This window comes from Mercenaria mercenaria, chromosome 1 (genome assembly GCF_021730395.1).
Source record: "Mercenaria mercenaria strain notata chromosome 1, MADL_Memer_1, whole genome shotgun sequence".
NCBI lineage: Eukaryota > Metazoa > Mollusca > Bivalvia > Venerida > Veneridae > Mercenaria > Mercenaria mercenaria.
This window is the reverse complement of record NC_069361.1, coordinates 94,120,734-94,134,485: the sequence shown is the minus strand read 5'-3', so window position 1 is coordinate 94,134,485 and position 13,752 is coordinate 94,120,734. Positions and strand designations below refer to the sequence as shown.

The window sequence follows — 13,752 nt, the reverse complement described above, 5'->3', positions numbered from 1 at the left end:
TCGGGGGTTCGATCCCTGGCAGCTACTCTGGAATTTTCAGAAACGCTTTTCAGTGTTTCCCACCCAACTAGAGGTGTACTGGTCAGGAACCCAGGCAATCCTTGCGTGTATCAGTGCTATACACTGGGCACGTTTAAGAACCAGGCTGTCTATTCACAACGAGCTAGGCTAAGTTAGCCGGACAATCCTTATCTGATTTCTGATCTCTCTGTCGTGGGGGCTTCGTCTCACTCTGTCCCTCTGGTCAGATCGCTCTGTGTCTGTACTAGTAGAGGATGAATTATGCGCCCTGTGTGGCTGCATTTGAACTATGTAAAGCGCCTTTGAACGTGAAATTGATCATGAAAAGGGCACTATATAACTCTGGTATAATAATAATAATATACAGACATTTATTTCAAGAATGATTTTACCTTTAAAACTTCAAAGTAATGAAGACAGTGATATATAGGTCCTAACAACAGCTTTGGTAACACATACTTCATCGCATCTTTAAACCCACTTCCATAACCCTGTAAATATAACACATAGCCTAGTAGATATAGCACATAACCATGTAAATATAACACATAGCCTAGTAGATATAGCACATAACCATGTAAATATAACACATAATCCCATAAATATAACACAAACCCTGCAAATATATAACATTGTATATATAACACATAACCCTGCATTATAATACATAACCATGTAAATATTACAGTCACATGACCCTGTAAATATTACACATAACTCTGTAAATATATAAATATAACACATGACCCTGTAAATATTACACATAACTCTGTAAATATAATACATAACCTTGATATATAACAGATAACCCTATAAATATAACACATAACCCTGTAAATATAACACATAACCCTGTAAATATAACATAACCCTGTAACACATATCGAGGGTTCAACACAATAAGGGCGTATCTACATATAGTTATTATATGTAGATACGCCCTTATTGCGATGAACCCTCGATATATCCTTGTTAATACATCTATGTAAATATGTAAATAACTAACACGCACATAACCTTGTAAATAAATAACACATAGCTTTGAAAATATAACAAATAGCCCTGCAAACATAACACACAGCCCTGTAAATATAATATAGAACCCTGTAAATAATTCGTATACTGTAAAAGCACGTATTTTCTGGGTCAAAATTTCACGAATTTGAAATTTTAAGTATGTTCGCGAGGTTTCATATTCCCGAAATTGTAAAAATGGTGTCATACTTTGAATTCGAATTATACTAATGGTGAATATTTACGTGAGGATTAATTTTTGCGATATGTAGGGCCTTGCAGCCATTAGACGTTTCGTAAATTGTGTATCAAGCATGCTGATTGGGCGTAGTAAATATTGGAATATTTCAATTGGTCGTATACGTCACGCATGAGATATTAAGTTTAAAGATAGAATTATAGGAATTCCCAATTGTTTTAGAAGATTGACTTGTTCGTTGGGTTGGGTATTATTCCGAAAAGAATATTTACCAGAAAGGATAATGACTGAAAACTTTGATGCGAGAATTTCTCTCTTTTAAGTATTTTTGGTGCAATTCCTTCAATATTTTTGTAAGAAATTGCATAAATCGCGCCCCAAAATAATCCCTTAAGTATAATAAAGTTCTAGCATTGGCTTCTTCATAATGTAGGTACCAGTTAATTACCACACAATTAAAGGGCAACTAGAGATGCTTTTGAGAGAAGCGCATGTCTCCCACAACTGCCCCTATGAAAAATGTCTAGTTTCTCTAGATGGTTTAGACGAGTGGATTCAATTATATGGTCTGGACGAGTGGATCAAATCAGTAAATCAAGGGCCATAAATCAAAAGTGCCTGGGTGTATTTGGCTAGTTATCGAACTTGGATAAGGTCTCATGGTCAAACACATTTTGTTCAAGTTTGGTGAAGATCGGATATGAAATGTTCAACTTAGAGTGCGGACAAAAGTAAAAAAGCCAATTTTTAATAATTCAAGGGCCATAACTCCAATACGCCTGGACCGATTTGGCTAGTTATCGAACTTGGGCGAGGTCTTATGGTCAAACACATTTTGTTTAAGTTTGGTGAAAATCGGATGAGAAATGTTCGACTTAAGAGTGCAGACAAGCTTTGTGACAGACAGACACACAGACTGGAGTAAATCAATGTTACTGAAGAGTTCCTGACAATAGTGTATGCAACATTGCACTATTCTGTTGTACATTCATTTTAAGTATAATGAAATTCTGTCACCTGGCTTCTTGGTTATGTAGTTATTTTAGGATTTAAAATAATTCAAGGGCAGTTACTCAGGTAATTGATGCGATCCTGCTGAAAGTTGCATGTGCACCACCAAACTAAGTGGTTGTACATTTACATGTATTATATTAAGTATAATGAAGTTCTATCTATTGTCTACTTCATAATGTAGGAATCTGCGGATTTAAAAGCAACTGAAATGCTATAACACAGCAGTTCCTGAAGAAATCCTGACAGAAGTTGATCTTGCACCACTGCACTATCCTTGTGTATATTTGAGTACAAGTTCTTTTAATTGGCTACTATGCTGAAATTTAAGGATCTTGATGAAAAACTAGCCTCGGTACTACACATTCTGACAAGGTTTGGTTGAAATCCTTCAAGTAGTTTCAGAACAGGGGTAGTCCGGACACCGTTCTAAGACAGACATACAGACAGCACAAAATCAACTGATCTCCCCACATATTATGAGAAATAATAAGCAAAATGTTACTTCCATTTCTTTCTTTACACACCAGAACTGTAAACTGTAACAAAATTGATTTTCAATATCATGACAAGCCATGCCAGGCTCTATAATTATATTTACTTATATGTATAGCATGTATGGATATCACTAACCCCACTGGCTTATTTCCAATCACATAAAAATCTAGACTTGTAAGACAGCTGTGTGTCAATAACCTTTGAGAGCTTGACTTTTCACACAAAGAAAACATCATTCTCTGATAACTCTTGAAAAATGGATAAACATTCAAACCTTTACACTAAATTAGGTGACAGCGGGAGCTGTTGATTAATATATATCTATTTTCTACAGACCATACTAAAAAAGACATTGCTGATTAAATACCTGTAATGTTTGACTGAAATCTGGTCTCTGCATGAGGGTATGCAGTCTGTCTTTGCCTTGAGGTGCCATCATATCATCAACATATCTCATGTAAACACCGAACTCCTCACCCTGCAAGGCAATACATCAGTGGTACCATACTTGTAATACTTTATTATCAACAAAAACAACTTTACACTTCATTTTTCTTACTGTGTTACCTGCAGTGCAAGCCAAACTCAATATTAACTTGCCCACATTGACTAACTTGCCTTGGATAAGAAATATACGAACTGCTTTGAATTTATTTGAAGTCATAACATTTAATGCAAACTGTACTTAACATCCAACACCAATGAGTGTCCATTTACTGATAGATTTTACTGGTATAAGATTTAATGCTTATAGAATATTTAACAGGTGAAATTTAAAGTTGTCCATAGGACAACCTAATTAGCATTTTGACCTGCCATTTATTGTTTATTTCAGGGGCAAGTGGGCATCATTTCACCGGTTCCCGTAATAACAAGGTATCATGTTCACAAAACATTTTCAGTCTTGGCTGAGTTTGATATAAAACTTTATTCGTCATTTATATCTAAACTGCATGTTTAAAATCAAATGTTTCGTTCATGACGTTTCCAAGTGACCATTAAGTATTGATGTCAATTCAAGAAAAATTTAACCTTGAAGTTTTAATAAAATTTTGCTATCAAAGTCTCAATCTCAAACTCCAATGAGATGGAAAGTTTTGTAAACATGCGACTAGGCAATATTTACACATAAATTGACAGGTAATAAATTATTTTAGATCTTTAGCATCTATTTGTACAAATAGAGGAAGCCGAGGACCACTTGTAAATTGTGCATAATTTTAAGAGCAAAATACTGTATTAACTATTAAAGAGAAACCAGGCTCTAAAAATCTATCCTATATTGGCATCATCTGTTTAACATAATCACCAGGTTGACATAATTATGCAACCAGCAGACTGACTGGTCTAATGTGATACTACTATGTGACAATGCTTAGTCATCCATTCTGATGCCTTGCAGAAACCTATTTCTGATAACAAATAAAATGCTTTCACTCAAAATCAAAAAAATACCTCAGCAAGATCTTGGAAGCAGATTCCAACAGTTGGTGTCTCGTTCTCAGCAGCTACCTCAACCTGTTCCTCTACAGAACTCAGCAACTTTGCAGTGAACTGGTGGATATCTAAAATATTGCTGAATATATTCTCAAGATCCTGTAAAAGGAAAGAAAAGTCTCATTTACATACAGTGAAACAGCTATCGCTCATGATTCCAAGGATATCAGGAAAAAGCTACGAGTTATCCACAGTTTTAAGTGATCATATGGGAAATGGTTGGGGACCACGATTTGCTTGATTGAGCATAGGTGCCTGTGCCAAAAATGCGCAATTCAGCAGTATTCCCCTGTATTTGACAATAGTCTTAATCCGGAACTGGGCTTTCCCAAGTCAGTGTAGGTACACATATTCCCAATTTGTTATATAAACGATTAAAGTTTAACCTTTAATAAATCAAATACATGTATTTCTTTGAACTGACAAGCCAAACTGATACTATTTACTTAAGACAGATATGTTAACGTCATTATGTATTGAATTTATAAAATAAGGTTGAATTTGTGTTTGTGTGTGAGTTTGATATTTTGACATATTTCAATGCTACATACTGCAATCTATTTGTAGAATGGTTTGTTTGTACCCACGGCGCGTGCATGAATCTTGGAAATACCAGATGTAAACCGAGTTCTGGAGTAAATCTATTCTGACATCAAAATATTTACTGAATTTCATACTTTGTTTTCTTCCTTAAAAACTTCTTGACATTATGATTTTCTGCCGTACCAATACCTTACCCTAAATATACTAATGCAGTTTTTTTATTCACATATCTAATAACATTGTAGGACATTTAACAAGATAAGCTACTAATTTCAGTATGGTAATGTGGTTACAGGTTTAAAACAGATACTAGTCTATATTTACGTTTCATGCATGGTTAATAATTTGTGCAATAAATTCAATGTTGTTGTCCAAATGATAACAAGCAAATTCGATGAATTGGAATCCCCAGCCGAAAGGGTCAGAGTTGAGGAACGGCAAAAAAATATATCCAGCAAAAAGTTAAGAATGTTACCAAGAAGCAAATAATTTCATTAGTCAAAATCAAATTAAAAGAAAATGAATGGTTAGTTTGGGTGGGGCTGGGGGGGGGGGGGGGGGGGGGGAGGATAACATACATGTTTATAAAATATAAAAAATGGAAGGAGGGTGGGGGGGGGGGGGGGGGGGGGGGGGGCGGGACCAAAGTAAGGTGGTGACCAGGTGTAGGTACACAACATCACATGTTTATAATAAATGTTCATGGAAAAGAATGAAAGAAGTTTAATGAAATTCTTCCAATTGGTTGGTTTGTTATGTACAGATCTGTGGATTTTTAAACAATTAAAGGGCAATAACTATATGGAAAATTGACCAATCGAAAAATAACTTGAAGGGCATCGTCGCAGTATCTTGGTTCATGTCTGTTTCAAGTTTGATGAAATTCTACCTGCTAGTTACTGAGAAATGGCTGCAGACGGACGTTTTTCATTAAATCAAGGGCAATAACTGACGGAAATTGACCTATCAAAAAAAAAAAAACTTGACGGGCATCAGCACAGTATCTTGGTTCATGTCTATTTCAAATTTGATGAAATTCTACCTGTTAGTTACTGAGAAATGGCTGCAGACGAACATTTTTTATTAAATCAAGGGCAATAACTCTGAGGGAAATTGACCAATCAAAAAAAAACTTGACGGGCATCATCGCAGTATGTTGGTTCATGTTTACTTCAAGTTTCATGAAATTCTACCAAGTAGTTACTGAGAAATGGCTGCGGACGGACGGACGGACAACGCCATTTCAATACCCCCCTCCCGATTTCATCGGCGGGGGATAATAAACTTTTAAACAAAGCATAATGATACACTGCTGCAAACCAAAAGACAACAAAATGTTAGAATATAGATAATAAAACTAGAGAAGACAAATTACCTTACTACCAGGAAAATGCTGTTCAAATGGTGCCCTAAATACTTTAATAATCATGTTTAGATCATGTAGGTACTGGTTTTCCTCCAAAATAAAATCCTTTACAATATCCTCGTATGTGAGAGACTCCCTACGTACAGGCTCGTCTACAAGAGGCAGTGACACTTCTGTCTCCTCCTGGGAGAACATGTCCATTAACACCTGGAACATTACGTTCAACATCTTGTCAAATATTTCACTGAGCACTTCGCAAATCATAACTGAAAGTCTGTCAAATATTACCCACAAAACTATATCACATGAAACACTTGTCAAATATTATTAACGGAACAATTTTACATTAAATGTCTGTCAAACATTACCCATGCATCTACTTTAAAATAAATGTCTGACAAGTATTACCCATCTAACCATTTTACTTTGTCTGTCAAATATTACCTATTCAATTACATTAAACACTTGTCAAATATTACTACACAACTATTAACATCTTAAAGTGTCTTTTGCACAAGACATACTCCTGGTGACATTTGCCACACTTTTTTCTCGATCTCTGAACTATTGTTGTATTCAGTGCTGAATGTGAGCAGCTGTTATATTTAAAATAAAATAAATGTCCATCAAATATTCGAAAAAAATCTCTCCATATTACAGCATATCATACAAAATGTGATGTAATTTTATTCTAACCAGTCATGAAACACAATTTTATTGACAATTCCAAAATCATTCTGACTCTCCCCTGCCAATCTAAATTCATTGACTGATTAAAATTAGATCATCTACTAACCTGATCTGCACATATTGCTACTTTGATATCCTGTGAAGTTAAATCTGGGTGTTTGATGTTCTTTACATAATTACCAGTCAACTGTTTAGAGAGAAAATAAAAAGAATTTTAAATAAATCTGTAACATATAAATTAAAATTGTATACAAAATGTCACTAATTTATGAACAAGAATACTGCAGTGCAGAAAAATATATATGTCCAAAGTTACGTGTCCATTATGTTTCTGGATCCAACTAACTTTTTTTTCTGTAGGTTTGACGACTAGAAAGTAAAGTTTTATTTCAACACATGCAATGGTTATTGAGATTTGAACTTTAACACAACTTTTACGAAGGTGTGAAGCCAACGCCTCGATGAGAAGAATATTCAAGCTAAAAATAAAATAAATAGAGTAAATTGTTAAAAGAATCTTTGCTTTTCATTATTAGAGGGTCACAATAGGGCCAGTTAAATTATTTTAAAATCGGGCTAGCAGTTTCACACATGAAGATTTTTAAAGTTTCCACTACATACATTTAGGGAAAAGTGACCACGCCCCCTGACGGCCATGTTTTTGAGGAATCAATATAATTTGAACAATCAGTGTAGAGGGCGACATAAGGACCATTTGTGTGAAATTATTACAAAATCGTACCATCAGTTCAGGAGTAAATGTCGTTCGAAGTTTTTTTCTATTTTTAGCTCTGGCAGCCCCTATGTGCAACAAAGTGGAACCGTTTGAACAACTTTGGTAGAGGACCACCCAAGGAACACCATGGCCAAGTTTTATCAAAATCCATTCAGTGGTTTCGGAGATGTTTAAACACTATTGTTGGCAACAGATGGATGACTTAACAGACGGACGCACGGCGGACACAGCGTGATACAATAGCTCAATGCCGAGCAATACACGCCCAAGTTATGACCTTTGACCCCTAAGAGTGACCTTGACCTTGTAGCTAGCCATCAAGAACATATGCTCTGCACATTGTCTCTATGTGGTGAACATCTGTGTCAAGTTTTTTCGAAATCCTTTAAAGGGTTCAAGAGTTACAGAGCGATGACCTTTAACCCTTTAGTGTGACCTTGAAGCAAGACATCAAGAACATACGCTCTGCACGTTGTCTCGATGTGGTTAACATTTGTGCCAAGTTTCTTTACAATCCTTCAAACAATTCAAGAGTTGCAGAGCGGACATGAAACGCACTCATATGACTACTGACCCCTAAATGTGACCTTGACCTTGAAGTGAGCCTTCAAGAGCATGTGCTCTGCACGTCGTCTGGATGTAGTGAACATTTGTGTCAAGTTTCTTTGAAATCCTTCAAGGGGATCAAGAGTTACAGAGAGGACACGAAAAATGACCTTTGACCCCAAAGTGTGAAAGTGACCTTGAAACGAGTTATCCAGAACATGCGCTGTGCATGTCGTCCCAATGTGGTGAACATTTGTGTCAAGTTTCTTTGAAATCCTTCAAGGATTTCAAGTTACAGAGCAGACACAAAATTGCTAATGGATGGACAGACTGACACCAGGGGTATAACATAATACGTCCCTTTGGCGTATAATAATATTAAGTTTATTTCTTAATTGTATGTATCTTGCTGGAGGACACTGTCTCAACAGCTATGTACTCAAGAACTTTTTTGTGTTGGGTTACCATCACACTGATGAAATGAAAGGTAACGCTTAGGTAGAGGAAGACCTCAGACGCCCCTCCAGACATTATTGCAGACTTGGGCAGGCACTAGTATAGAACCACTGACCTTATATTAGCCAGCTGAATGGTTTCCTCGCATGAAAGAATGTTATACCCCTAGCAAAATTTCAAACCTACAGTGATGAGGAGGAAGTGATTCTTAGCCAGAGAACTTAACTACATGTATTCAACTACTGCACAACAGCATCTACAATGTACATACCCCTATGCACAGACGTAATGTGATCAGCAGTTATGTATTCAAGAACAGTTACAATGTACATACCTTCAATATATCAGCAGCTATGTATTCCAGAACAGCCACAATGTACACTGTCACTGTATAGTCTATTCTATAACCAAGCACCTCCTACAATTATAACATAAGCATTTACCTTCATCACTATCAGAACAGATTATCAGCAAAGTTAAAGATTGGGAAATACAGGTACTCAAGATTAATTAGAAGTTTAAAGATTCCATCCAAATTTCATGCTCTTTTTATCTGACCAAAATGTTATAATAGCTTAAGCTAAATTAATGTAATGTTACTTTGCACTTAACCTTGAAGCCTATGATTATCCAAGACACATATTAGGAATATTTTATTTTAATACGAGGATTCAGTGTTTTCAAATGGTTTATGTCCATTACAAAAACAAAAGAACAGGGCTCTAGCTAGGTCCCAATTTTTGGGAGAAGTCACTTCTCCCTCAAGCTGATTTAGGGAGAAGTGGGAGACTTTAGGGAGAAGTGGGAACTTTAAGACTTTTTCTACCGCAATGATGTTGAGTGATTCGAAAGGTGGCTGTAATTTTCTTGTTTCTTCATAAAAAACATTGATGTGACCATTCATTTTCTTAGTTAGATCATTTCCAATACAGTGGTTATCGTTTTGTTACAAAATTCTGAAAAAAGTCGTTTTCAAAATTCAAGCCGATGCTATAAATGTAACCCGCCGAATTTTGGTTATATCTTGTACATGTATGAAGTGTTTATTATTAACAGCAGCAAAGAAGTAGAAGTGTATTTATTTTTTATAGCTCTTTGCACCGAGTCATTCACCGAGAAATGTCAGTATCTCACTCGAAATATAAAACTGAAAGTAAAATGTGTACAGTAATCTAGAAATACATATTCAAATAAATTCATCGATGGAAGTCAATTTAACGTAGTTAATACATTACATGTCGTTCTTTTATCATAGGTAACAAATAATTGTGTACCATATTCAAATTAATCGCATGGTTAATCAGCAGTTGGGTTTTTTTAGCACTCGAACCTGTTGACAATTAACGCGAAGTGTCAAAGACGTAAGCGCGGCGCTGATTGGCTTAACACAATAGACTCTGGTGTATCGGATAATTTGATTCGCTTTCACACTTCTCGGGATAATCTCGCAAGTACCTGAGGTAGGCGGAGCTTAAATTATGCTGCCGGCGTGTGTTTGTGTATTCGACACTCATTATGACACGGTGCAAATTGTCAACAGTCTGGGTAGCAGTAATTAGCGAATGCGGAAATCAAAGAAAATCGGGCGACTTGCATTTCGCTTTGAGGTTAGATCTAAGCGAAGTTTGAAGTTCTAGAGCGCCTATTTCGCTCAAGTCGCCCAGTCGCGAGAGCCCTGAAAGAAGTTAAACAAATTTTAACACTCACTTTCACAAGCAATGGATGAATTTTTTCAACAGGAAGTACCAATGTCAAATTTTTCTTGTTCCTATTGTCAACCTTTTCAATTGCCCTTTCAGCATCTCTGATTGCCCATTTATCGATAGGGTCTGGAAATGTTTTCTGCACCCGGTCTTCAACATCCTGGGGCACATGTGGTTCAGATGCACACAAAGTGGCAAGCAGCTGGATGATCAGTTTCTCAATATAATCCAGGGCATCTTCTTTAGCAACAAGAGATGGGTGCACCTGTTTGTGGACCTGCAATACATAACATGAAACTTTCTATGAAGATTTTTTAAAAAATATAGCTAAAGCACAACCCATATATGTACACATATATCTTGCTAGGTATACAATGGAGATTCAGACTTTTATACTGGGACTTAAAAGATCAATCTTTTCTATACATTTTAAGTCTGTCACCATCATTCTGATCTTCACTAAAAGCTAAACGAGTCAAGCAGAAAGACTGAAGACACTTAAGAATGGGCTATGCATGGATGCTTCTGGCAAAGTTTGGTGAACATCTATCAAGTAGTTCATGTGAAGACTTTGCTTGAAGAAATTTTTTTATAACAAAAAATCTGATCACATTTGGTGACATTTGATGAATACTTATCAATGGCAAGGGACAACTTTTTTCAGAGACAAATCCTGCGGGACAAATGGCTTACAACTTTAATAGTGTTTCCTGCAGACTCTAAAAGGGGCATGGTGCCTTCCGAGGAATAGAGCATTTTTTACGCACTCTTTTACATAGATAGGTCATTCGTCCAAGCGTGCTGCTAACCATCGTCATTTTTAGCTCATCTGATTTTTTGAAAAAAAAAAAAAATGATGAGTTATTGTCATCACTTGATCATTGTCGGCGTCAGCGCCGGCGTTGCCTGGATAAGTTTTGTGTTTAGGTCAGCTTTTCTCCTAAATTATCAAAGCTATTGCTTTAAAACTTGCAACACTTGTTCAACATCAATAGCTGACTCTGTACAGCAAGAAACATAACTCCATCCTGCTTTTTGCAACAATTATGGCCCCTTTTGGACTTAGAAAATATTAGATTTCTTGCTAAAGTTTTATGTTTAGGTCAACTTTTCTCCTAAACTATCAAAGCTATTGCTTTGAAACTTGCAACTCTTGTTCACCATCAAAAGCTGACTCTGTACAGCAAGAAACAGAACTCAATCCTGCATTTTGCAAGAATTATGGCCCCTTTTGCATGTTTTGGACTTAAGTTTTATGTTTAGGTCAGCTTTTCTCCTAACTATCAAAGCTATTGCTTTAAAACTTGCAACACTTGTTCACCATCAAAAGCTGTACAGCAAGAAACATAACTCTATCCTGCTTTTTGCAAGAATTATGGGCCCTTTTAGACTTAGAAAATATCACATATCTTGGTTAAGTTTTGCGTTTAGGTCAACTTTTCTCCTTAACGGTCAAAGCTATCGCTTTAAAACTTGGAGCAGTTATTCGCCATTAAAAGCTGACTCTGCACAGCAAGTACTATAACTCTATATTGCTTTTTGCAACAATTATGGCCCCTCTTGGACTTAAAAATCATGGGTAGGACAATAGTTCTATTATACAGACAAAAAAAACCAGATGAGTATCTGCACCCACAAGGTGGTGCTCTTGTTTATACTTTTTTCACAATGCCTCTGAGAGTCTTTCATATTCTGTTTTTAACAGATCATCTTTCACGAAAATTAATAAGCAACAAGTTTATTTGACTTTTACAAAGAAACTGAAATGCATAAGTTTGAGTTTATACAATTTTATGCAGCTGTACTAAAGTAAGCAATTATTTAAAGTAACTAAATTTCAACAAAATATCAGTATTTGTTTAAAAAGCTATCAAATATATCAAGAACTTGTTATAATCTCTGATAACTACTTTATAAAGTTGTACTTTATGAGAATTAAATGACTTTTGGTCCTGAAAAACAAACGTTCTAATCAACTCAAAAAGCAAAGGCAGTTGGTCAAATCTACATGTAATCGACAAATTTGTACCTATATTTATGACTGAACCCATTGTTCTTCATTGTCAGTATTAGATTTAAGACGATAAATCAACATTGAAACCTTTATTTTCCAAGCCGGTGTTCTGGCAACGTGAAAACGAAAGTAGAATGCCACTTGAAAAGTACATGCTGTGAATATTGCTAAATAAATTAGGTTGTCTGCCACTTTTCATTAACTGTTTTCAATCAGCTAATCCACAGTCTTCTTATAGAGCTTTACCGGAGCTATTGCTCCAACTAAAAGTGTCAAAAAACAATTACTGATCGCACAATCCTGTCTGTTTTTATTCAAGGCAATCAAAACATTGCGGTGCACGTCCAATTTCATAGCTAATGGTTAAATCACTCACTTGTTACCCAGTTGACTGAAGCAGTACAATACACAGAACATGCACGCAGACTTCTGCTATCCAGGCTGGTTTTTAAAGGGCACTTGTCAAGATAAATACACAAGGTTGTTAAAAGGGCACGTGGCACATACTGGCAATTTGAAGGGCAGCATGGCTGCACTTCTGAAAGGAACAGGGTGATGCGCTATGTTAAAAAGGCCTGCAGGAAACACTATGTTACTCGACCAGTAACAAAGTTACACAGTCTATTTACATCATATGCCTCTTAGTTGCACACGGGCACTTATAAGTACCGACCATTTTCCTGTTTAATTTTGGATGTGTGATGCAATCAGAATCAATAAATAACATCCAATAAACTATGAGACTACGACAGTGACGCAAGATTATTTCAGCCAGGCTGGTCTGATTTATTGGTACAACTAAACTGCAGTGTTGATTTCTACCAAAAAAAACATACTCATGGAGAAGGACAATTAAACTAAAATAAAAAATTACTCATCCTTGGGCCATTTCTACTCATCAAATGAGTGGAATTTTTGTCATCTAAAGTTGTTCATGCAAAGTTATTTAAAGGTTTATGTATTTTTAATTAAGGCAGAAAATTCAAGTTTTCAACACTTGGAATTATTGCTAGTTTCTGTTGCCAAATTAAAAAAGTATTTGCCATTTTGATAAAATTATCACAAATGACGATTTTGGTGACCAACAGTTAGTGTTCCTGCAGACTCTTAAAGGGGCATGGTGCTTCCCTTGAAAAGGGGCACTTTTAACGCGCGGTTTGGCATTGAAAGGGCATTCGTCCAAGAACGCTTGTCGGCGTCATTTTACATACTATTTTCTCATTGAATTTAAGAATCTTTCATATCTCAGATATGGGATAGATATTTTGTAGTATTCTTTATAATGCCTACCATGGCATGTGAAAGTGCTTTCCTTTCTTTTGTTTAAAGATGACAATGATGATTCACACTTTCAAACATTCTTATTCTGTTACCCTCATGAAGTGTTAGCTTGCATTTTCAGAGACAGATTTCAGGTGATAATTAATAAGCAACAAGTTTTATTGAACAACTATCAGT

The 13,752-nt window shown here is 35.9% G+C and overlaps 1 protein-coding gene across 1 annotated transcript in view; it reads right to left on the bottom strand.

Moving 5' to 3' along the window:
• LOC123530053 (son of sevenless homolog 1-like) overlaps nucleotides 1-13,752 on the bottom strand; it is a 40,018-nt gene that overhangs the window by 24,152 nt on the left and 2,114 nt on the right. Inside the window, exons 2-8 of the mRNA XM_045310744.2 lie at nucleotides 10,285-10,557; nucleotides 8,912-8,995; nucleotides 6,946-7,026; nucleotides 6,159-6,356; nucleotides 4,199-4,339; nucleotides 3,111-3,221; nucleotides 414-512 (exon numbers count right to left, since the gene is read on the bottom strand). Coding sequence (XP_045166679.1) covers nucleotides 414-512; nucleotides 3,111-3,221; nucleotides 4,199-4,339; nucleotides 6,159-6,356; nucleotides 6,946-7,026; nucleotides 8,912-8,995; nucleotides 10,285-10,557 — 987 coding nt within the window. The remainder of the gene's footprint in view (nucleotides 1-413; nucleotides 513-3,110; nucleotides 3,222-4,198; nucleotides 4,340-6,158; nucleotides 6,357-6,945; nucleotides 7,027-8,911; nucleotides 8,996-10,284; nucleotides 10,558-13,752) is intronic.